Consider the following 25806-nt stretch of genomic DNA (forward strand, 5'->3'; position numbering starts at 1 on the left):
ACACCAGCAACATCGAGAGCAGCACCAAGTGCAGCAATACCAAGAGCAGCAGCAGGTATAGCAGGAAACAAATAAACTGCTGATGCAGCAGATCCAATTGCAGCAAAGGCAGATGGAACTCTTAGTAGGAGATGTCTGCAACAGAGAAACCGCCCCTCCCCCACATCAAGGTGATGACACATAAGTCTGGAAGGCAATAAGACGAGAGATGCAAAAGATTACGGCGGGGATGACGTGGAAGCATTTTTGTCTGTTTTTTAACGGATAGCAGAGTGAGAGAGGCTGCCGCCAAACCAGAGGGTGGAGTTACCAGCCTCTTATCTAACTTTCGAGCCCCAGACAAATCATTAATACCTGACCTTACAAGATGCCCAGAATTATGCCAAACTAAAAACTGAGGTACTGGCTCGCTCAGGGGTAACTATATCTGTCTGAGCACAAAGGGTCCACCACTGGGCGCATTGTGATAATAAACCTCCTCACTTCCAAATGTTCGATTTGCTGCATCTGGTACAGAAATGGTTGCAGTTGGAGTCCTCCACCCCAGCCCAGATGGTAGGACAGCCTGTAATGGACAGATTTATTCCCGCCCTTCCTAGGTTGGTGTAGACACAGGTTGCCCAGGGCTATCCTCGAAATGTGAATGACCTGGTTAGCCTAGTAAAAAGGTACCAGGTCGTTGAGAGGTCCCTAAGAAAGCCGAGTGGTGCTGCATCCCCATACTCGGGTAGCCATAGGGAGCCCAATGTCCATAAGAGGGTAGTAGATTCACCACTGAAGGGAAGTCCCAAGGGGTTGGTGAGGGGTTGCCAAAGGCTGCTGGTAGAGACTTACTATGCTGGAGATGCCATAATCCTTGACACAAAGCTGGCCGTTATTCTATGCCCACTGAACAGATGGACTACAGCCTAGGGAGGTGCGGCTCATACTATGCCTATCCCGCCCGCAGTGTGGACAGTCAGACCGGTGAGGAGCCGCAGGCTTGTCCCATAACAATAAACGAGGTACTGGTATCAGGACTCTTGGACTCGGTGAGTTTGGTGACCCTGATACACTCCCTCAGCAGCTAGTCTCTGGAAAAACAATGAGCATTCCTTGTATTCACGGGGATGCCAAGGACTACCTCATTGCCAGAGTAACTATGAAAACTAGCTATGGGGCTGAATTGCATGAGGTCAGGGTGGTTAAGGACTTGCTACACCCGGCTATAATAGGGCAGCACTTTAGCCTGTTCTGGGACTTATAGGAGAAGGCTGGAATAAGAGACTGCTCAACCCTGATGAAACTCCATTGCAGTCATAGGTAATAATAATAATAATAATAATATTATTATATTATAATAGGTGGATAAGTTCCCCTTGTGTGTCCTCGCTGATGATGAGGATGAGACGGTGACCAGTGAGGCCAAGACTCCAGAACTGGGGGTTCTGGGGGAAATTTTGGGACTGCTCAAATACAAGATCTTACTATAAAAGGGGCATTTGAAAATGTGATTGTGATAAATGTGTTTGCCCAAGAGCCATAGGCTGACACCAGGTTCCCAGGTTTATGCAGCCTTTACAATAAACCAATAAGATTTAAAGAGACAGTGTACCTCCGTGTGCAGCCTGTTCTCCTAATCTTACACAACCACTTTATGACATCATACTTGACTTATCTATAGTCCTTTGGAAAACCACTAAATACACAATTAAGGTACCTTCACTCTGAACAACTTTACTACGAGAACGACAGCAATCCATGACGTTGCAGCGTCCTGGATAGCGATCTCATTGTGTTTGACACGCAGCAGCGATCTGGATCCTGCTGTGACATCGCTGGTCGTCGCTGAAAGTCCGGAACTTTATTTGGTCGTCATGTCGGCGTGATTCGTCATGTTTGACAACAAAAGCAACGATGCTTGCAATGGTTTTCAATGGAGCGAACAACCAGTGAGAACGATAAGTACGTCACTGGATCGCTCCTGCATCGTTCTGGTGTTGCCGGTGTTTGACGTCTCCTAACGACCTAAACAGCGACGCTGCAGCGATCGGCTCGTTGTCTATATCGCTGCAGCGTCGCTAAATGTGACGGTACCTTTAGTTATCATAGCTTATTATGAAAAATGTACTGATACTGTCTCCTTATTACAACTTATCACATGATCACGAGCTAGGCAAGGAAAAATAATCTTTTTTTTAATCCAAGAAGATAAAGAGTCTTTATCTTAGGGATTGGTGATAGACTGAAATTGTGCCGTGTTCTCTAAAAATTTAGAGCTTAATTTGAACCAGTCATGTCCCCAAGAGCTATCAACGTACAAAAATTAAGTCATACTGTAAGGTTAATAGTAATACAAAGCGGTCCGGTCACTTTATTGAAAGTGCGGCTACCGGGAGAAAATGAGCATCATTCCTCCCATGACCCAATGGCTTTCAGTCATTGAGGCATGCAAGGAGCATGTTGCCAATCAAAGTGGTGGGGCATACATATAGCAGTCGCTCACAATGGTGTCTGCGATGAAAGTTGGCATCCGGGGCATGCTTCTATGACTGACCGCCGCTGGGAGAAATAAAGTTTATTTTCTCCCTGTAGCTGCGCTTTCGGTAAGGGTGGCAGCACAGCATTGTAACACTATTAACTTGCATATTAACCCTATATCTACAGGTTAATTTGAGGACAAGAGAAGTTTCCTTTAAAGCTATATGTCTGCCCCTGTTGACACTTTTGGCGATTATGAAGTCACTTCTTGGTTAGCGTACTGCACAGGGGTAGACATATCATTGGTGCAATAAGTGCAGCCGCACAGTTACTCACGAGGTAAAGGGGTACATTTCCACCCCCAAAACAAGTTGAATTGTACATTAAGATGAGCTGTTGGACTACAAAGGGCCCATTTATTGTTCTTGCACGGGGACCCTCTTGTGTCTGCGATTGGTACTGCTGACCTGTTTTTTTTGTGCTAAAATATTTCCACAATGTGGAGCCTCTAGAAACATACACCTTCTGTTCTAAGCCACACACCCTTGTCTAGCAAATTGCCAATTTTATCAAAAACACTTAATATATCTGCTGCAAGGTGCATAGACACCAGATTTATTGCAGCAAATTTCGCCACAAATTTCTGGCAAATAGCAAACTTAGATTTTTTATGACGAGTTCCTAATTTTCAGCCATCTCATGTTCACAGTGCCAGGTGGTATTTTTCTTTCTATTCCGTAATGGTGTATTTATTACGAAACTGCTAACACTTGGCTACGAATATGCGAAGATGCAATTTTATCACTGAGTTTCATATTTGAACCAAGAGTCTTTTTCGCTTTCCTTTGAAAATATGTTATTGCATTTAAGGCTGCGTTTCCTACCAAGACTCGGCCGGGCCTTTTTCTTTTTTCCTTTTAAGTGATGTTGTTCTACTTTCGCGCTCGGAGTTTTTGACTGCGGCTGGTAAAATGAGTCAAAGGCACAAGTTAGACAATCTGAAATCAAAGAGAAATGTTCAGCCAAGATATTAGGAAGTGCTTCAGACAAAACACTATCTCCGCACGGCGTTTGCTGTGGTTTGAGGGTTTTTTCCTCTCGCTTCTGCTGATCCATGTAAAAGCTCTTCCCAACAAATGGCTAAATTAAACAAGCCTTTTATTTTGAAAGCTGCTGGGCAGAACGATATCATATAATCCACAAAGGAAATCTGGGGTTACCGGTGCTTTCCTGCAAAATTTGCCAAAGGGTAATCATTGTAAATCACCATAAGATCAGCTATGGAATCTAATTATTTTCAAGGGGTTGCATGGGTTTAGAAAATATGGCTGCTTACTTTCCAAAAAGAGCTCTATACCTGTCAATAAGTAGTGTGTGGTATGACAATTAAGCCTCATTCACTTTTGTAGGGTCGCGTTGCAGTACTAGATGCAAACATGGGCAGATCCAGCACTGTTTGTGGAAGATCGAAATGAGGAGTTCAAGTACTGCCATTGGTCTCCTTGGTCTTTATGAAACCCTTAAAGGAGTATTCCAGGCAAAGCAAATTATCGTCTTAACACCTTTTTATTAGATATGTGCCAATTATTTGATTGGGATTTTCCACCGATCACCAAAACAGGCAATTCCCTCTCTATTCAACTCCTGGCCACAGTTTTATGCCAGTGGAGGAGATATGATGGAAATCCCCTGGTCAAAGTGGATAAGTGCTAACTTACATAAACGAGAATAGCCCAATTCTCCACATCTGCCCTGAAGCACACAGCTAGGTGGCCGACTGAGTGTGCTGTGCACACATAGTTGGCTCAATAGAAAGTCTTGGCGCCACTCGATAGCCGAGTGCTTCTACCGGATAAGTTGCGCAACTCAGAGCAGCTTTTTGAGCAATCTCTGGGACTCTCAGGATCCAAACTCTATCCAATCTGCAAGACATGTCAGGCAGCACCTATCGTTAAACGTAAATGATGAATAACCTCTCAGCATGCTTTTGCTATGGAATCTGAGAGCAGCATGATGTAGTTGCAAAGAGCCTGATTCCAGCAATGTGTCACTTACTGGACAGCTCGGTACAGTTTTGACAGAATCCCTGTTTCCTCTGCTATAGATCGAGCAAAGCTCTGAATGCTGAGCCCTGTATAACCCCACCCACATCACTTTGTACGCAGCACATTGACAGAAATCTACCAATCAGGTGCACATATTACCTTGACTGCCTAGCATGTGACACCTAGACATCTATTAATAATCAAATCCTAAAGAAGGCCAATGTCAAATGTAATTACATTTAACGCATTTATTGATATCTATTAATAATCTCCTGCAGATAAAACCCTGATTATATTTAAAGTACAACATGCAGATAAGTAAGTGACACATCTCTAGAATAAGGGACTGCACTGTAGCGCATGAAAAGCAAGACCACCAGACATGTACAGTACAAACTTGCCCTTCCTTACTTGATATATCTTGACATGGCTGGCACTCTACCATAGGATGGTTATGCTATGTGTATCTATTACTTGCCACTCAGAGGTTGTGATGTGAGTTGCAGCCTACCTAGGGCTTGGTTTGTAAAGCGCGAAAGTTAAGTTCTTAATGAAATTTGCTAAAATGTAAGAGAGGACACATCTGTAAGTTACGGCAATCATAATTCTGCTTGACATGCCTGAACAAGAAGGTTGAGACCTGCCATGAATATAGTTGAAAATGAGAAGAGCCGAGGATTTAGACATTAGGTGGTGGAGGAGCTATCAAACAGCTTAAAACTGAACGGATTTACTTACCTCATTCCCGTCCACCAGTAGACATTCTTCATTTTTGACTGCCACTCAAGGAAGTTGTCTATTACCAGCTAATTCTCTTGGTTTTGCTTTTTCTCCACTGGGACATCATCAATACTATCCTTTTTCTGAACCTCACACACAGCCATGCTCACCTCCTAGACATGCCAGGATTGACGTCACATCCATTTGTCCATAAATGTTGTCACTGCGAGGGAATGGGGTTCACCAAAGTTACATAAATAATATAAAACTTATTAAAGTTAATTTTAAAAACAGCTTAATCCATGGAGACAAATATAGTGACATTGAAATGAAATTATCTTGAGTGTTACATTTCCTCTGCGCATGTATTTAATGCCTCATATGATTTTACAGACTGGGACAGTTTTTATGTATAAAGCATCTGTGCATTTTTATAGCTTTTTAATTTACTAATTTTTTTTATCTTTTTTGGGGAGAATATTAAAAAAATCGCCAACTTACTGCACAAATAGTGCAACTGTCCATGGGCATCAACTCATTCACTCAAAAAGGGTAAACACTTAGGCAATAGTAGAGCAATCCTATGACTGTGTCTGATAGATGTTTCCTAATCTCATAAAAACCTTTAGTTACACTCAAAAGTAGTTAGCCTCTTAAAAAAAAAAATTCCTAAATGAAGTTCCAAAGAAGTACCTTCAAAAATCATCAGAAGGTACTGGTCATCAATAGAATTCATTTAATCCTGTATATGGACAGAAAAAACATCCAAAAGTCTAGAATATTAGTAGTTCATTCTACTGTTGATCCGAAACATACTAGATAATTTAACTGTATTCACTTTATAGTCCACCATATCTCAATTTGACAGAAGCTATGGATAAGAGGGTGCAATAGATGTGTCATTCCTTATTTTTCCACTTGGCTCAACATATCCTGTGATGATTGGCATGAGATTGAAAGAACACAATTATGACTGTGAAGAAACCAGATTGTATCTTAATTTCCCAGACAACCATGTTTTTGCAAACCAAAAGAACTGGCTTTTTATCTGTATATTGGCTTGTGAATTTAAGTGTTTTTGTATGGTGGGTCAAGAAGACAGACTTGCCAACTGATATACTATCTAACATACTGTGTAAAGGTACCATCACACATAACGATTTCTTTAATGATATCGTTGCTTTTTGTGACGTAGCAACGATATTGTTAAAGAAATCGTTATGTGTGACAGCGACCAACGATCAGGCCCCTGCTGGGAGATCGTTGGTCGCTAGGAATGATCAGGACCTTTTTTTTGGTCGCTGATCACCCGGTGTCATCGCTGAATCGGCATGTGTGACGCCGATCCAGCGATGTGTTCACTGGTAACCAAGGTAAATATCGGGTTACTAAGCGCAGGGCCGCGCTTAGTAACCCGATATTTACCCTGGTTACCATTGTAAAAGTTAAAAAAAAAAAAAAATCAGTACATACTCACATTCCATTGTCTGTCACGTCCCCCAGCGTCAGCTTCCCGCACTGACTGTGTCAGCGCCGGCCGGCTGTAAAGCAGAGCACAGCGGTGACATCACCGCTGTGCTGTGCTTTACGGCCGGCGCTCAACGTCAGTGCGGGAAGCTGACGGTGAGGGACGTGACAGACACCGGAATGTGAGTATGTAGTGTTTTTTTTTTTACATTTACAATGGTAACCAGGGTAAATATCGGGTTACTAAGCGCGGCCCTGCAGGTCGTATCGCTGGTCGTGATCGTTGGTAAATCACTAAGTGTAACGGTACCTTAACTTAAGTCTGTAATAGTGACTGTACATAGCTTTGTTTATTGATGTGTGCTGATCTGCTAATAGTGCTACCTTGATCCCATCACCATTGTTTACCTTATCTTGATGTTAGACTGAAGGACCCTGGGTAATTCTAAAAATAGCTTACATGCTTTAGGTATAAAAAGACTCAGAGATCACATCCTGGGAGACTGAAGTAACACAGAGCTACCAGCCGGACATTCTGCAAATCACCCAACAGACAAGAGAAAGGACTGCAGCCAATTAGTGTTGAGCATTCCAATACCGCAAGTATCGGGTATCGGCCGATATTTACGGTATCGGAATTCCGATACCGAGTTCCGATATTTTTGTGATATTGGGAATCGGTATCGGGATTAAGATTCATGTGTAAAATAAAGAATAAAAATAAAAAATATTGATATACTTACCCTCGGACGCGCCCTGGTTGTCACCGCTGCAACCGCCATGCTTCCGTTCCTAAGAATGAGCGCGTTAAGGACCTTCGATGACGTCGCGGCTTGTGATTGGTCGTGTGAGTGGTCACATGACGCTCACGTGACCAATCACAAGCCGCGACGTCATCGAAGGTCCTTAACGCACTCATTCTTAGGAAGGGAAGCATGGCGGTTGCAGCGGTGACAACCAGGGTGCGTCCGAGGGTAAGTATATCAATATTTTTTATTTTTATTCTTTATTTTACACATGAATATGGATCCCAGGGCCTGAAGGAGAGTTTCCTCTCCTTCAGACCCTGGGAACCATAGAGGATACCTTCCGATATTTGTGTCCCATTGACTTGTATTGGTATCGGATATCGGTATCGGCGATATCCGATATTTTTCGGATATCGGTCGATACCATCCGATACCGATACTTTCAAATATCAGACGGTATCGCTCAACACTACAGCCAATTCATCATGGCACCATCACGAGGGACACTGATCTATGATTCTATAGGAAACAACCTAGGGCTTTTCGGCTCCGGTTGGAAGGACACAGATCTGATCCAGTGACCATCTCTGAACCATGGATATGTTTGGAGAAAGCCAGGTTTGGGACCCGCTGGTCACCTGGTTCCATGGAGATGGTCAGATAAGCCAAGTGGTGACTCTCATGTCAACTGGCTTTGGACCTTGTATGGACACTATGGACAGTTCTTGGTCATCTCCCTATGCTTGTCATTACCTCTTCTCTGTGTGTGTATCACAGGTGGAATAGCGACCCTGGGAGCTCTGATGTCATGTCAACTGACTTTTGACCTTGTATGGACTCTATGGACGGTTCTATCATCTTCCTACGCTTGTCGATATCTCTTCTCTGTGTGTATATCACAGGTGGAATAGCGACCCTGTGAGCTCTGATATAACATCTACCATTATCCCGGCGGGGCAACGGAAGAGTAAGACCCCGTCATGTGCACTATGTTGGGATAATTGCTGAGATTGTTCTGTTTGCTATTGTGTATTGTGGTTCAATAAAGTATTGCCACACTGTTTTACCTTAACCCTGTGTTGTCTGTGTAGTGTATTGCCCTCCAGGAGATAGAGCGGGCGTTCAGTGGTATGAGCCCTGGTCCATGCAGTCTTTCTAAAGACAGCCAGGCCAGCGGACAAGAGCACCCACTGACCCCGTTTCTCCACAATTGGTGGCAGCGGTGGGACACTATTCAGTCTGGTGTAACCGGGGGAGCTGCAGGGGACTGGAGTTCTCACACACCATCCAGGGCTCCACAACAAGGGAGGTATACAGACAGACCCAGCAGACCATTGATGAGGCATGCACAGCAGGTTTCGGATGCCACTATATCCAACTCCACCAAATTGGCCTTGGGAAGAGGACCAGAGTGGCTATATGACCTCAACAAAAAACGAAAACTACAGGCGATGTTCCAGCTTCAACGGATTGAATAGAATTTATTGCAGGAGCTACGGAATGTGGAGGAAGCCATGCATGGACTCAATGGATACCAGTAGTTACTCTTCAATTACGTATCGAGTTTATTTTCGTAAGGAGCATATGGAATATGCTCTAAGTTAACTTATCATGTCTGGTTAATTAAGATGGGGGAGAAATGTGAAGAAACCATATTATATCTTAATTTCCCAGACAACCATGTTTTTGCAAACTGTGTTGTCTGTGTAGTGTATTGCCCACTGGGAGATAGAGCGGGCGTTGGTGGTATGAGCCCTGGTCCATGCAGTCTTGCTAAAGACAGCCGGGCCAGCAGACGAGAGCACCCACTGACCCTGTTTCTCCACCATGGCCATCCAGTGTTTGTTATTACAATTGCTGTCTGCTGAGGGTTTTTCTACAATGCCTTGCTAATGTATTCAGTTTCTATAATGAGACATATGAGTCTTTAACAGAATTTTACATAAAGGTGGACTCATCTTTCAGGCTTGTTTGTTTGAAATCTATTTCTCCCAACTAGTAAACAGTAAAGTTCGGGGTCCATCCCGAACACCTAGTGTCTGTGTATCGACTCCGAACATGGACTTCTACCTCCAGGAAGTCCGTGATACAGTTGGGGTTCAGCAGGCCGAACATTGGCTTTTTCCCACGCTGTTATCTGGGTGAAAGCATGGGAAACTCAGGTGGCTCTGATCGGCGGTAAACTAGTTATCACCAGTCAGAGAGCTGGGGTTCCCACTGTCATATAACAGCATGTGAGCCAGCAGCTGTGACTGGCATTCGAAAGATTACCATCGATCACAGGCGTGAGCTAATTAGAGTACTACTCCAATCAGCGTACGTCTGCTGTCACTGATAGTAGCTAGAGCAGATGAGGCTAATGAGAATATTCATCAGCTGGCGCCTGTACAATAAATAACTAATTTAAAGAATGACTTGGGATCGCTTCTATTTTTGACAACCAGTGAATGCAAAACTGACAGCTGGGGTTGCAACCCCCAGCTGTCAGCTTTATTATGGTTGGTTATCAAGAATAGATGGGTCCCATGCAGTTTTTTTTAATTATTTAAATAAATAGTTTTAAAAAACAATGGCGTGAGGCACCACCCATTCTTGACAATCAGCCAAGCTAATTCAGAAGGCTGGGGGCTGGTATTTTCAGAAGAGGAAGGGGTCAATGGATAATGGCCCTCCCCAGCCTGAAAATAGAATCCCGCAGCTGCCCGGGAAAAGGCTCATCTATTGCACCAATTCTGGCTGTTTGCCCAGCTCTAACAACTTGCCCTAGTGTAGTGGCAAAAGGGGTAATAGGTTTGGGGCCATTGACATCAAGTCCAGGGGTTAGTAACGGAGAGGCAATTATAAGAAACCCCCATTACTAACCTCATAGTTAAATTGTTAAATAAACAGGCAGAATAAAGTCCTTTAATTGAAATGAAGACACTGAGAGCCTTATTTGAAATAAAATTAAAAAGCTAATTTATACTACCTTTACGCCTAATCCATTGAAGCCCATGCCCCTGTGTAAAATAATAAAACACTATATTCCTCACCTGTCCAATAAGAAGATAATGCACTGAAGCCCATGCCCCTGTAAAAGACAAAAAATAATAAAAACACCTCATTCCTCACCTGTCCAACGAGAAGATAATCCACTGAAGCCCATGTCCCCTGTAATAGACAAAAAAAGTAATAAAACACCACAATATAAAGTTCTTACCGCCGATTAGAGCCCTTTTTGTTGTACTGGCATGCAGATGACAGTTGCAAATAACAAATGTTCTAGTCCCAATCTGAATGGGGTCCGTGTACTTTTCTGGTACCCAAGCCAAACTTTTTTACATAATTGGCTGAATCTGATCCGAATATCATTCTACCAACTATATTAGAAATGTTTATGGGGAAAGAGGAACAAATACTGCCAAATTACTGGCACAGGGTTATCTCCAATATGAACAAACAGTAGAGGATTTCGTGATTCAATCTGTCCTTTCCTACTTATAATAATAATAATATTTTTTATTATTTATATTGTGCTAACATATTTCACAGCACTTTACAATTAAGCGAGGACATGTACAGACAATAAAAACAATACAAAGTAACATATTTCAACAGTTACAGGAGGAGTAAAGGCCCTGCTCGCAAGCTTACAATCTATAAGGAAATAGGGGGATACAGTAGTTAGAACGTGCTTGCTATAATAATGATGGCTGGACCATACATATTAGGGTTTTCATATTAAGCTGCAGCCAGGATCTGTCTAGGTACAGTTACCAAGTGGCATTTGGTGCATGGAGGATGTAGAGACAGATGAATAGGAAGGAGCAGACTTTGATTAACATTTAGAAAGAGAAAACATGAGAGAGTTAGGATAGTGAGTTGAGGTGATAGACTTGTTTAAAGGATGCATAATAACTTGGGGACTAGGTATCAGATGGATCGTTTTAGGAATTGCATTCCCATAGACGGGCATGAGAGGAGTCTTGAAAATGGAGGTGCAAGGTTTAGACTATGGAGAATGTTAGTCTTAGATCAGTTGCAGAATGGAGGTGACGTGTAAGGCGGTAAAGACATGAGGGAGGTGATTTAGGGTGGTGCAGAACTGTGGAGAGCTTTGTCGGTGAGAGAGATTAGCTCATATTGGATGTCTGTGGTGAATAGGTAGCCATAGCAGAGACTGGTACCGGGTAGAGGCATCAGTGAAGCGGCTAGACAAAAATATGAAATTGGCTGCTGTATTCTAGATGGATTGTAGAGGAGAAAATTTGGGTAGAGGGAAGAGAGTAGCAGTAGTCCAGACAAGAGTGATTAAGAGCGAGGTGAGAAAAGGTCAGATTCTGGAGATGTTTTTATGGTGAAGATAACCCAAGCAAGTGAGTGATTGTATACAAGGAATAAAGGAAAGTTGTGTGTCAAATATGAGCTCAAGGCAACATGCGTGCTGCTTGGGAGTTATGATTGCACCACCAAAGGAAATTGAAAAGTCGGGTAAAGGTAGGTTAGTAGAAGGAGGACACAAGGAGTTCATGCCATTGATGAAAAGTTAGTAGATCCTATAAACGTCAATTATTTAACCAACCCTTTTAAAGTCTTCAGATTTGGGAGACTTTTATTTAATGTGTATGAACTCCAATAAGCCAACTTAGAGCATTAATCCAAACTTAAAACAAGTCTATTAAAAATGTAAATCATGCACTGAACCTTTATAAAATACACAGCCAAATAACTCAATGAGAACCCAACATAGAGAAACCTCAACCCCCATAGAATTCAAGAATTTCACCTCAAAAAACCTGAAACAGATCTGTTTAAATGTGTTTCTTAAGTACAATGCTGGGCTCACATTACAATTCAGCCAAACGTTCTTGACACTCATTCGATTTCCCATCAGAACACATCTAAAAGAAGGATTTCAACCCATGGAGCCAAATCAATGGTCCAACACATTCTAAATTTGAATTTTTGTTTTGTCCATATTTATCTTTGAAGTTGACTGAAAAAGGTACCCTTCCGACAAGGCTGGGCTCACAACATATTTTGGTAATGTAATTCGTACCTGTTCTCCATTGAACAATATCTTTCCATTATCAGCTGGAGTCCAAAGCATGCAACTTTGGATTCAATTTAAGTTTTGTTTTGTGCTTTTCAGTCTTTGTAGTCTACTGAAAAAAGCTAAGAGTTCAAAGTTGCATGTTTTGGACTTCATTTGACTACTGAAGTCTAAGGATCCGTCAGAGGTTTGCCTGAATCACATTTTTTCAGGCGCTCAGACAGAGTTACTGACAGTTTTTGAATATTTGGTGGAAAATGTGATGGCAACTTATCCTAAGAAAAAGTATAACTTGATGTTACTGAACCGTAATCCAAAGTCTGTAACTGACCCCCATCTTACTATAAACCATTTATAATACCAGTGTCTTCTTATCTGAAAGAGCCCAATTGGAGCTCTTTCAGATATCAGTGCCAGAGTATACTGCTACTACTGTATCTCCTATAGCTATTACATATTACCTATGCAAACAAATTAGAAATACAGATTTTTTTTCTATAACTTTTCAGAATTATTTTCTCACCGGAATTTTTCAATATTTCCCTGACTTGGCTACCGAAGACTAAAGATTTGAAACCTAAGCTGATGGTTTTGGACTTGATCGCTTTGAGATATCTAAAACTTTAAGAAGCGCAAGAGGGAACAGCATGTGTGTTTCTTAATTTAAGCTTCTTAAATTCTTAAGTCTATGAAATGCAATCTACACACCACTTGATACTCACCGTGAATTTTCTAGTAAAGCCATGTTAATGTTGGCATTCGGCACGGTGGAAAAAATCTAAGGTGACAAGAAGCAATTACGTAACTTTTACCAGGGGAATAAGCTCTGGGCAATTAGTGCTTTGAGTCGGTTGTTTAATTAAATACTAAGTAGCACACCTGCAATATGTCGACACTTTGAGACCTATTTGCTTTTTATGCTACTTTGCTGTTAGTTTAATAGTTAAAATTGAGCCCGTTATAAGAGTTTATGCACAGGGTGTTATGTAACTACAGAAACACTTTGAGAAAGTGGGAAAATATAGAAGAAAGTTACTGGCCAAAAATGGAAAGATACTGTATGTTAAAGAGATGACCAGAAGCCTTCTTCATTACTGTTAATGATGTCTATGGTACTAAAGTAATTGCTAACACTATCGAATTATGATATGTGTTTAAATCATTTTAATTTTAATCCTTAGAATTGTGTGATGCACTGAACCCATTGGTTGTCATCTTGGATATGTGACATAAGCAATTTCAGAATATTTGCATGTCTTCAAAAATTGACGTATTTCTCCTTATTTAGGTAGAGTCGTCAATGTCCAAATTGGGTTGAACCAACTGTTAATCACCATCCTACCATCGAATGTGTATGAGAGTTGATGTCAAGGGAGAAAAGGACATGTTGAGTTACATTTCCCAAACCTTTTATTCATCTGGGAGTGGTGTCTGGTTAGGATGAACTCAGCTTTTGTTGTGAATTCTGTGGCAGAGCTCCCTCCTGTGGTCACAAGTGGTACTTCGGCTGATTCTCTCTGGGAGCTTCCGTTTGTGGAGGAAACTGGTACTGCTGCTTCTGAGTTTCCTCCCTCAGGTGATCTGGTGAGGTCTTTAGGTGCTTCTCTACTTAAAGGGAACCTGTCACCCCGAAATTCGCGGGTGAGGTAATCCCACCGGCATCAGGGGCTTATCTGCAGCATTCTGTAATGCTGTAGATAAGCCCCCGAAGTTACCTGAAAAAGGAGAAAAAGACGTTAGATTATACTCACCCAGGGGCGGTCCCGCTGCTGGTCAGGTCAGATGGGCGTCTCTGGTCCGCTGTGGCGCCTGCTATCTTCTTTCCATGACGTCCTCTTCTGATCTTCAGCCACGGCTCCAGCACAGGCGTACTTTGTCTGCCCTGTTGAGGGCAGAGGATAGTACTGCAGTGAGCAGGCGCCGGAAAGGTCAGAGGCCCGGCGCCTGCGCACTGCAGTACTTTGTCTGCCCTCAACAGGGCAGAGCAAAGTACGCCTGCGCCGGAGCCGTGGCTGAAGATCAGAAGAGGACGTCATGGAAAGAAGATAGGAGGCGCCGCAGCGGACCAGAGACGCCCATCCGACCTGACCAGCAGCGGGACCGCCCCTGGGTGAGTATAATCTAACGTCTTTTTCTCCTTTTTCAGGTAACATCGGGGGCTTATCTACAGCATTACAGAATGCTGTAGACAAGCCCCTGATGCCAGTGGGATTACCTCACCCACGATTTTCGGGGTGACAGGTTCCCTTTAACCCCACCTAATGCTTTGATTCATGCTTCCTGTCAATGTTCCAGTGTTGGACTTGTGTTTCTCTGGATCATTCCTGTGGCCTGCTGCTCTGCATAGCTAAGTGCTTCTTTGCTATTTGTTGCTATTTTTTCTGTCCAGCTTGTCTATTTGTTTTGCTGGAAGCTCTGGGATGCAAAGGGTGTACCTCCGTGCCGTTAGTTCGGTACGGAGGGTCTTTTTGCCCCTTTGCGTGGTTTTCTTTAGGGTTTTGTGTAGACCGCAAAGTTATCTTTCCTATCCTCGTTCTGTCTAGAATATCGGGCCTCACTTTGCTGAATCTATTTCATCCCTACGTTTGTCTTTTCATCTTACTCACAGTCATTATATGTGGGGGGCTGCCTTTTCCTTTGGGGTATTTCTCTGAGGCAAGGTAGGCTTATTTTTCTATCTTCAGGCTAGTTAGTTTCTCAGGCTGTGCCGAGTTGCATAGGGAGCTTTAGGCGCAATCCACGGCTGCCTCTAGTTGTGTTTGGAGAGGATCAGGGATTGCGGTCTGCAGAGTTTCCACGTCTCAGAGCTCGTTCTATTATTTTGGGTTATTGTCAGATCACTGTATGTGCTCTGACCTCCATGTCCATTGTTATACTGAATTGCCTTTCATAACAGTACAGGAAGCCAAAAGTACTAATGATTCTCAATAGAGGGAAAAAAGAAGTTCTGAGACCATTTTTTTTTCTTGGCATTGTGTTTTGTTTTTTTTTTCCCCTAGACATTTGGGTGGTTCAGTACACAGGTGTAGCGATGGACATTAGAAGTCTGTCTTCATTTGTGGATCAGCTCTCGGCAAGAGTACAAAAGATTCAAGACACTATTGATCAGAAATCTATGTTAGAACCAAGAATTCCTATTCCTGATTTGTTTTTTGGAGATAGAACTAAGTTTCTGAGTTTCAAAAATAATTGTAAGTTATTTCTGGCCTTGAAACCTCGTTCCTCTGGTGATCCAGTTCAACAGGTTTTGATTATTATTTCTTTTTTGCGCGGCGACCCTCAGGACTGGGCATTTTCTCTTGCGCCAGGAGATCCTGCATTAAGTAATATCAATGCGTTTTTCCTGGCGCTCGCATTGCTGTACGATGAGCCTAATTCAGTGGATCAGGCAGAAAAGAATTTGCTGGCTCTTTGTCAGGGTCAGGATGAGATAGAGGTATATTGCCAGAAATTTAGAAAATGGTCAGTGCTCACTCAATGGAATGAATCTGCGCTGGCAGCTATGTTCAGAAAGGGTCTCTCTGAAGCCCTTAAGGATGTCATGGTGGGATTTCCTATGCCTGCTGGTCTGAATGAGTCTATGTCTTTGGCTATTCAGATCGGTCGACGCTTGCGTGAGCGTAAATCTGTGCACCATTTGGCGGTATTACCTGAGCTTAAACCTGAGCCTATGCAGTGCGAAAGGACTTTGACCAGAGTTGAACGGCAAGAACACAGACGTCTGAATGGGCTGTGTTTCTACTGTGGTGATTCCACTCATGCTATCTCTGATTGTCCTAAGCGCACTAAGCGGTTCGCTAGGTCTGCCACCATTGGTACGGTACAGTCAAAATTTCTTCTGTCCGTTACCTTGATCTGCTCTTTGTCATCATATTCTGTCATGGCGTTTGTGGATTCAGGCGCTGCTCTGAATTTGATGGACTTGGAATATGCTAAGCGTTGTGGGTTTTTCTTGGAGCCCTTGCAGTGTCCTATTCCATTGAGAGGAATTGATGCTACGCCTTTGGCCAAGAATAAGCCTCAATACTGGACCCAGCTGACCATGTGCATGGCTCCTGCACATCAGGAGGTTATTCGCTTTCTGGTGTTGCATAATCTGCATGATGTGGTCGTGTTGGGGTTGCCATGGCTACAAGCCCATAATCCAGTATTGGATTGGAAATCCATGTCTGTGTCCAGCTGGGGTTGTCAGGGGGTACATGGTGATGTTCCATTTTTGTCAATTTCGTCATCCACCCCTTCTGAAGTTCCAGAGTTCTTGTCTGATTACCGGGATGTATTTGATGAGCCCAAGTCCGATGCCCTACCTCCGCATAGGGATTGTGATTGTGCTATCAATTTGATTCCTGGTGGTAAATTCCCAAAAGGTCGACTGTTTAATTTATCCGTGCCTGAGCACACCGCTATGCGCAGTTATCTGAAGGAATCCCTGGAGAAGGGGCATATTCGCCCGTCATCGTCGCCATTAGGAGCAGGGTTCTTTTTTGTAGCCAAAAAGGATGGTTCGCTGAGACCTTGTATAGATTATCGCCTTCTTAATAAGATCACTGTTAAATTTCAGTACCCCTTGCCTTTGTTGTCTGATTTGTTTGCTCGGATTAAGGGGGCTAGTTGGTTCACCAAGATTGATCTTCGTGGTGCGTATAATCTGGTGCGAATCAGGCGAGGCGATGAATGGAAAACTGCATTTAATACGCCCAATGGTCATTTTGAGTATCTAGTGATGCCATTCGGACTTGCCAATGCTCCATCAGTGTTTCAGTCCTTTATGCATGATATCTTCCGAGAGTACCTGGATAAATTCCTGATTGTGTACTTGGATGACATTTTGATCTTCTCGGATGATTGGGAGTCTCATGTGAAACAGGTCAGAACGGTTTTTCAGGTCCTGCGTGCTAATTCTTTGTTTGTGAAGGGATCAAAGTGTCTCTTTGGTGTGCGGAAGGTTTCATTTTTGGGGTTCATCTTTTCCCCTTCTACTATCGAGATGGATCCTGTTAAGGTCCAAGCCATCCATGATTGGACTCAGCCGACATCTCTGAAAAGTCTGCAAAAGTTCCTGGGCTTTGCTAATTTTTATCGTCGCTTCATCTGCAATTTTTCTAGTATTGCCAAACCATTGACCGATTTGACCAAGAAGGGTGCTGATTTGGTCAATTGGTCTTCTGCTGTAGTGGAAGCTTTTCAAGAGTTGAAGCGTCGTTTTTCTTCTGCCCCTGTGTTGTGTCAACCAGATGTTTCTCTTCCGTTCCAGGTCGAGGTTGATGCTTCTGAGATTGGAGCAGGGGCTGTTTTGTCGCAGAGAGGTTCTGATTGTTCAGTGATGAAACCATGCGCTTTTTTTTCCAGGAAGTTTTCGCCTGCTGAGCGGAATTATGATGTGGGCAACCGAGAGTTGCTGGCCATGAAGTGGGCATTCGAGGAGTGGCGTCATTGGCTTGAAGGAGCTAAGCATCGCGTGGTGGTATTGACTGATCATAAGAACCTGACTTATCTCGAGTCTGCTAAGTGTTTGAATCCTAGACAGGCTCGTTGGTCGCTGTTTTTCGCCCGTTTTGACTTTGTGATTTCGTACCTTCCGGGCTCTAAAAATGTGAAGGCGGATGCTCTGTCTAGGAGTTTTGTGCCCGACTCTCCGGGTTTATCTGAGCCGGCGGGTATCCTCAAGGAAGGAGTAATTGTGTCTGCCATCTCCCCTGATTTGCGGCGGGTGCTGCAAAAATTTCAGGCTAATAAACCTGATCGTTGTCCAGCGGAGAAACTGTTTGTCCCGGATAGGTGGACAAATAAAGTGATCTCTGAGGTTCATTGTTCGGTGTTGGCTGGTCATCCTGGAATCTTTGGTACCAGAGAGTTAGTGGCTAGATCCTTTGGTGGCCATCTCTGTCGCGGGATGTGCGTTCTTTTGTGCAGTCCTGTGGGATTTGTGCTCGGGCTAAGCCCTGCTGTTCTCGTGCCAGTGGGTTGCTTTTGCCCTTGCCGGTCCCGAAGAGACCTTGGACACATATCTCTATGGATTTTATTTCAGATCTTCCCGTCTCTCAAAGGATGTCAGTCATTTGGGTGGTCTGTGATCGCTTTTCTAAGATGGTCCATCTGGTACCCTTGTCCAAGTTGCCTTCCTCCTCTGATTTGGTGCCGTTGTTCTTCCAGCATGTGGTTCGTTTGCATGGCATTCCAGAGAATATCGTTTCTGACAGAGGTTCCCAGTTTGTTTCGAGGTTTTGGCGAGCCTTTTGTGGTAGGATGGGCATTGACTTGTCTTTTTCCTCGGCTTTTCATCCTCAGACTAATGGCCAGACCGAACGAACCAATCAGACCTTGGAAACCTATCTGAGATGCTTTGTTTCTTCCGATCAGGATGACTGGGTGTCCTTTTTGCCTTTGGCTGAGTTCGCCCTTAATAATCGGGCCAGCTCGGCTACCTTGGTTTCGCCATTTTTCTGCAATTCTGGGTTCCATCCTCGTTTCTCTTCAGGACAGGTTGAGTCTTCGGACTGTCCTGGTGTGGATACTGTGGTGGACAGGTTGCAGCAGATTTGGACTCATGTGGTGGACAATTTGACCTTGTCCCAGGAGAAGGCTCAACGTTTCGCTAATCACAGACGCCGTGTGGGTCCCCGACTTCGTGTTGGGGATCTGGTTTGGTTATCTTCTCGTCATATTCCTATGAAGGTTTCCTCTCCGAAGTTTAAACCTCGTTTCATTGGTCCTTATAGGATTTCTGAGGTTATTAATCCTGTGTCTTTTCGTCTGACCCTCCCCGATTCTTTTTTCATACATAACGTCTTCCATAGGTCATTGTTGTGGAGATACGTGGCACCTATGGTTCCATCTGTTGACCCTCCTGCCCCGGTTTTGGTGGAGGGGGAATTGGAGTATATTGTGGAGAAGATTTTGGATTCTCGTGTTTCAAGACGGAAACTCCAGTATCTGGTTAAATGGAAGGGTTATGCTCAGGAGGATAATTCCTGGGTTTTTGCCTCTGATGTCCATGCTCCCGATCTTGTTCGTGCCTTTCATGTGGCTCATCCTGGTCGGCCTGGGGGCTCTGGTGAGGGTTCGGTGACCCCTCCTCAAGGGGGGGTACTGTTGTGAATTCTGTGGCAGAGCTCCCTCCTGTGGTCACAAGTGGTACTTCGGCTGATTCTCTCTGGGAGCTTCCGTTTGTGGAGGAAACTGGTACTGCTGCTTCTGAGTTTCCTCCCTCAGGTGATCTGGTGAGGTCGTTAGGTGCTTCTCTACTTAACCTGACCTAATGCTTTGATTCATGCTTCCTGTCAATGTTCCAGTGTTGGACTTGTGTTTCTCTGGATCATTCCTGTGGCCTGCTGCTCTGCATAGCTAAGTGCTTCTTTGCCATTTGTTGCTATTTTTTCTGTCCAGCTTGTCTATTTGTTTTGCTGGAAGCTCTGGGACGCAAAGGGTGTACCTCCGTGCCGTTAGTTCGGTACGGAGGGTCTTTTTGCCCCTTTGCGTGGTTTTCTTTAGGGTTTTGTGTAGACCGCAAAGTTATCTTTCCTATCCTCGTTCTGTCTAGAATATCGGGCCTCACTTTGCTGAATCTATTTCATCCCTACGTTTGTCTTTTCATCTTACTCACAGTCATTATATGTGGGGGGCTGCCTTTTCCTTTGGGGTATTTCTCTGAGGCAAGGTAGGCTTATTTTTCTATCTTCAGGCTAGTTAGTTTCTCAGGCTGTGCCGAGTTGCATAGGGAGCTTTAGGCGCAATCCACGGCTGCCTCTAGTTGTGTTTGGAGAGGATCAGGGATTGCGGTCTGCAGAGTTTCCACGTCTCAGAGCTCGTTCTATTATTTTGGGTTATTGTCAGATCACTGTATGTGCTCTGACCTCCATGTCCATTGTTATACTGAATTGCCTTTCATAACAGCTTTTCCCAGTGAAAACACATGCATGCTCAGCCAAGGTGAGTGTGCATTTAAATATGGCAGTCAGAAAAGTTAGCGGCCAGACAGCTCAGCTATAGAGCTGCACAGCTCCATTGACTGTATAGTGTTTGTGACCCGGTACTGTACATATGCCACCTAAATCAATAAATCAATAGTGGTGGATGTGCAGTGCCCAACGACGGCCACTATACTGTAGATGGAGCTGCACTGTTCTGCTCCATAACTCTGTAGTTGCAGCCACAGTTGGCACTGAGAACAGGCACTGAGAGCTGAGAGGCGGGAGGACCGGATTTCGCACCTCCACCAATCAGACTTCGATGACCTATCCTAAGGATAGGCCATCAATTTTAAAGTGGTGGGCAATCTCTTTAATAGGAAACTGCACTTCCTAAAACTTTTGACATATCATAGCGACATGTTCAAAGTTTTGAAGAATGACTTTTAAGTTGACCAGACAGCATAGATAGGTAACTCTTCTTACTGCTACATATACATGCACACTCACCTTAATTTCTAAGGGAGGTTCGAAAATCAAGTAAGATGCTGATAAGCCATAATTTATCCAAAAGGGAACATGCGTGCAACGTCAGCTATCAGGGATGGAAATTCGCTTTTGCACAGGGATCTATACATGTTAGGTAGTCATAAATGAGTCTGGCGAAATTCAACTTCTGAAGTTTGCTTGAATTCAACCCAAAATTTCAATTTGCATCAATGTTTTTGGGTGTGAATTGAATATGTTTTATGACACTCTGGTCTATAGATCTCAGAACTAGTGATGAGCAAGCTTACTCGTTACTCGGGTTTTCCCGAGCACGCTCGGGTGACCTCTGGGTGTTTATGACTTCACCAAGATTTAGTTTTCATCTAGTTTTCATTGCGGCAGCTGAATGATTTACAGCTCATAGCCAGGCTGAGTACATGTGGGGATTGCCTGGTTGCTAGGGAATCCCAACATGTAATCAAGCTGGATAGTAGCTGTAAATCATTCAGCTGCCAGCGATGAAAACTAAATCTCTGAGCAGTCATAAATACTCGGAGGTCACCCGAGCGTTCCTCGGGAAAACCCGAGCAACGAGTACACTCGCTCATCACTACTCAGAACATAATAAATGTAGGGTATAAAAAATATTCATTCACAGGCCGCCGGTCTTCATCATGCCCCACAAGGTGAGGGTAGGGAAGTGGTGAGTATTATTATTTTAATCGTTTTGTTACAAAGACTAATGGGGCTGCTGTATGCTGAGCTATTAAAGCAGCAGGTGGATTTTCAGTGGAAACACCAGTTGGTGTGTTTTTGTAGATCTCATGAGTCACAGGCAGAGGCCTAACTTGAAGCTCTCGTCCCTCAGTAAATAATCTGTAATTCTACAGTAGTGCCTTCTTATCTGGTATATACTGCAGGCTTTTGGACCCCCTGAATCATCAGGACCTTTATGAAAATGTTATCTCAACACCCGCGAATAATTATGCAAATCGTTTAATTGATTGATAGATTGATGGCCATTAATTAATTGAATTTAGGTCCTGTTTTGCTCACAGTGGGCATTCTCTGGAAAAGTAAAGATGGTACTGGTGCACTTTAAAAAATGCATTTTAATATAAACCTAGTGATATGTTTCTTACTGGGCGTTCCGATACATAAGCACACAAGTATGCACTCATATGTATATACATTGGTATTACAGACCCCATAACCACAGTTTCTGCATGGAAAATGCCTGTAGATGTCTGCTCATGAAGACTTAACCGCAGCCTTTATACTGTGCTCTGTCATACATTCCATCCATATGTTTTCTCCATTTACAGGACATCTCCTTGGGCTTTCTCATGACGATTCAAAATTCTGCGAGGAGAACTTTGGCTCCCTGGAAGATAAACGTCTTATGTCATCTGTCTTAACAAGCATTGATGCCTCCAAACCATGGTCAAAGTGCACCTCAGCGACAATCACAGATTTTTTGGATGACGGCCATGGTAAGTGCCTCGAAGTGCACAAACTGTCAAGTATATTCCATAATTTTAATCACTGACAGTCATGAAGTCAGCATGCAATTTATTACTTTGGAAGTCTGTTTCATTAAAAGTACTTCCTATGGTAAATGCTAATGGTGCTGGGTCAGGAACATTATCCGTCTCTGAAATGGGAGCTAAAATGTGTTAAAATTGAGAACGCTGTAATGCATGAAAATTGACATCAGTTCATAAATGTGAAAGAGAACCTGACATGTCTTTAAAAACACTGTTTCAAGAGTGATCAAATTTTCGCTTGGACTCTCTTAAAGTCATGAGCAGGAGTGGGTAAAGGGTGTAGCTAGTGGTCACACTATTGGGACATGTGGACCAGCTTTTTGTAGTGGATGGGCTTGTAAGCCAGTGATGACCTTGGAAGGGTATAGCTATATAGACATAGGGACCACTCTCACCCTAAAAGCCTCTACGGGGGCCTCTCCTTTCATGATCCAGAAGTCCACATATTGCTCTTGCACAATGACCCAATAGATAGGGGTGGCCCACTACCACCCTTACATCAGCTTTCTGCTCATGCATTGTTAGAAAATTTAAAGTGTTATTCCCAACATTGAAAGCTATCCAAATAACTTTTTGATTGATGGGGGTCTAACCAATGAGACCTTTCCAAGAACAAAATTCCTTACAGGGTTATTCTCAACACTAGAGAATAGATGCTACCTTTATAAGCAGCAGGAGTCCGACTCATGCAAAAGTACATGGCTCAAAAATGTCCTGTCGGAGTGGAGCAGGTAGTGTCAATGCATACTCCATTAATTGTCTGTAAGACTGCTTAAAACTGTTCAGTACAGAACTTACTTTTTTCCCAGAAGTCTTATAGACAATGAATGGAACTGTGGAGTACATGAATGGCCACTTCTTCATTCAGACAGGTTATTACACGAACGTTGGATTAGTCGAACTCCTGCCACTTGGAATTTTCATCTAAAGAAAAGACTCTAACTTTCAACTTTGGGAATTACCCTAAGGCAGTGGTCCCCTACTTTCCTTACCACGAGAGCCGCATTCAGCTCTGAACTAAGGTCAAGAGTCACATCCAGAGTAGTGACATCCAGCTCCTGCCACCCACTGTAATGGCACCCATAGCCCCCATTATCAGTATAATGAAAGCCAAAGCTTCCCCATATAAATCTCATTAAGACAGTCTGCTTACATCCAGGTATTCCCACTTTACCCCCATTTGGTATTTTCACATCAAGTGCTCCCACCACTATCGTGTCTAGCTTCAAGCACCTCCCCTGACTGTGAGTATCGTCCTATCTTCACCTTACCATACTTAATTCACATCTTTAACCACTAGGCCAATATATGCTTATCCAGATCTGCTCAGAAAAGTCACCATCTGGAGACCTGCTCTTCTTATCTGTTTGCTAGACCTGGTGCTGATGCACATTTCGACAACTAACCACGAGCCACACATCATGGACATATGAGCCACAGGTTGGGGACCCCTGCTATAAGGAATGTTGCCTATGATGAGCTATTGAAGGAGCTCAAACAGTATTTTTATCTTTTTTTGTCATTTTTCCTTGTCCCCCAGCTGTAAGAATTGAGCTGATGGCACACGTACCATTCTAAAAGACTAGGCTTATAAAATGCATTTAATTTTTGTAAACCACAGGATCTATTTTACAGAATTAGTTACGCAGGAAACTTTCATCGGCCATAAAATAATATTTTTTTTTAGCTTTTTAATCATCTGTCCTTTGAGGTTTGTGGGCGATTGACTTAAATTAGTCTAAAGAAGCCTGGCATACCACAGAGACAATTTTAGATCCTATTTTGCGGAGATGGAATTTGATATGTCTGGTGCCCAGCATTGTCTATTACTCCACTTCTCACATTCCAACTCCCCAGTGTTGGGGCAGTTGTTACCAATTACGGAGTGAGCAGGAAGCATTGTGGACTATGTTTCGGTTATATTATTACAAGTATTTACAAAGGTTGGCTTAGATTTCGTAGCTATTTCACTATTTGGTTCCTTAGAACTTACTTGACGATTATTACCTTTTCTGTTTTACTTTTTTCTAATTTGTGCCACGTACTGCTAATTCTCTTTTTAGCTATGATTTGTCAGAATTTTTCCTATTTATTTATCAATTTATCTAGGTTTAAATTTTCCTAAATAAAAAATCTACTGTATATTGAGTAAAGAATATCAAAGAGCTTCACATTGTCTGTCACTCATTTATAGAGCTGTTTTGAAAGGCTTACCTATTTTCAGTAGGGGGACATATAGTCAAGGACACTTTGTTTATTCAAAAACACAGGTTTAAAATAGCAAAAAAAAGAAGTCATTTTATTTGACTTATATTCACTCTACTTTCGATGATGCACTGTTCTCTTTCCATTCTCTGTCTCCGCACATGACAGCGGTGACCAATTCAGAGTGGTGACATGTCAACCTTATTGGCATCATTGGCGTTAATTGTCTCTTATCGTCATCTGTAAGGACAATCACGTGTCACTGGTGTAGAGAAGCGAACAAAGGCACATTAAGGGCTCATTCTCAGGGGTTTTTTTTATGTACGAGAAAGGACCAATTTTCACCAGTAATTTTCATCGGAGCTTCACCAGATTTTCCTCAGATTGTCCTCCGAGTTTCATCAGAGATTTTTTTTTCGCGATTTTCCTAAATTTTTCTCCATATTCTTCTTTCAAACAGTCTGTGAAAATTGGACAGCACATGGATGTCATCTGAGTAACGTCTGATTTTTTTCAAGGAACTATAAACTTAGATTGCCAATTTTTGATCTGACACTTGTATCAATATCGGACGTGTCTCAATGTGGTTGACGAAAAATCAAGGACAAGTGAAGAGCTCCATTCACTGTTATAGTTATGAGTGCTATGCCGGAAAAACACGGATAACACTCATACCCAAAAAGCTAATGTCTGAATGAACCCTAAGTCGGGAGGTGACCAAGAGCGGTTTGGGACCTCCTCATTCTTCTCAGACATGTCTGATTGATTTGTTACGAAAGTAAATGTTGAAAAAACCCATCACACATGCTTATTCTTTCCTGCAACATATTGATTCCGTTGACTTTGGCATATAAACCTACTGGATCATGTTGAACCATTAGTGTTTTGGGAACAGATAACTTGATCACTGCCACCATTACTGTACCAACTGGCAGACACAGACAGACAAGGGACCCTATGCAAGAGCAATATTTGGGTACTTTGCAGTCCAAAATATCATCATAATAATCAATTCCACCTGCTTTGGAGGTGGTAGCGGCCCCGCTACCTCTTGGGCCCCTGTGCAGCTGCCCAGGTTGAACCAATAATGTGTCCACTTCCGTCTGTACCTGTTATATCTTTTATAATTCAGCTTTGTAGATGAGCTGACTCTGCTGAAGGTGACCATGAGTCTTATTAGAATTG

The 25806-nt window shown here is 43.0% G+C and overlaps 1 protein-coding gene across 1 annotated transcript in view; it reads left to right on the plus strand.

The window, feature by feature from the left end:
* Positions 1 to 25806, plus strand: part of ADAMTS5 (ADAM metallopeptidase with thrombospondin type 1 motif 5) — a 133336-nt gene that overhangs the window by 40486 nt on the left and 67044 nt on the right. Inside the window, exon 3 of the mRNA XM_069760863.1 lies at positions 22195 to 22362. Coding sequence (XP_069616964.1) covers positions 22195 to 22362 — 168 coding nt within the window. The remainder of the gene's footprint in view (positions 1 to 22194; positions 22363 to 25806) is intronic.

The sequence above is a fragment of the Ranitomeya imitator genome, chromosome 3 (genome assembly GCF_032444005.1).
Source record: "Ranitomeya imitator isolate aRanImi1 chromosome 3, aRanImi1.pri, whole genome shotgun sequence".
NCBI classification, from domain to species: Eukaryota; Metazoa; Chordata; class Amphibia; order Anura; family Dendrobatidae; genus Ranitomeya; species Ranitomeya imitator.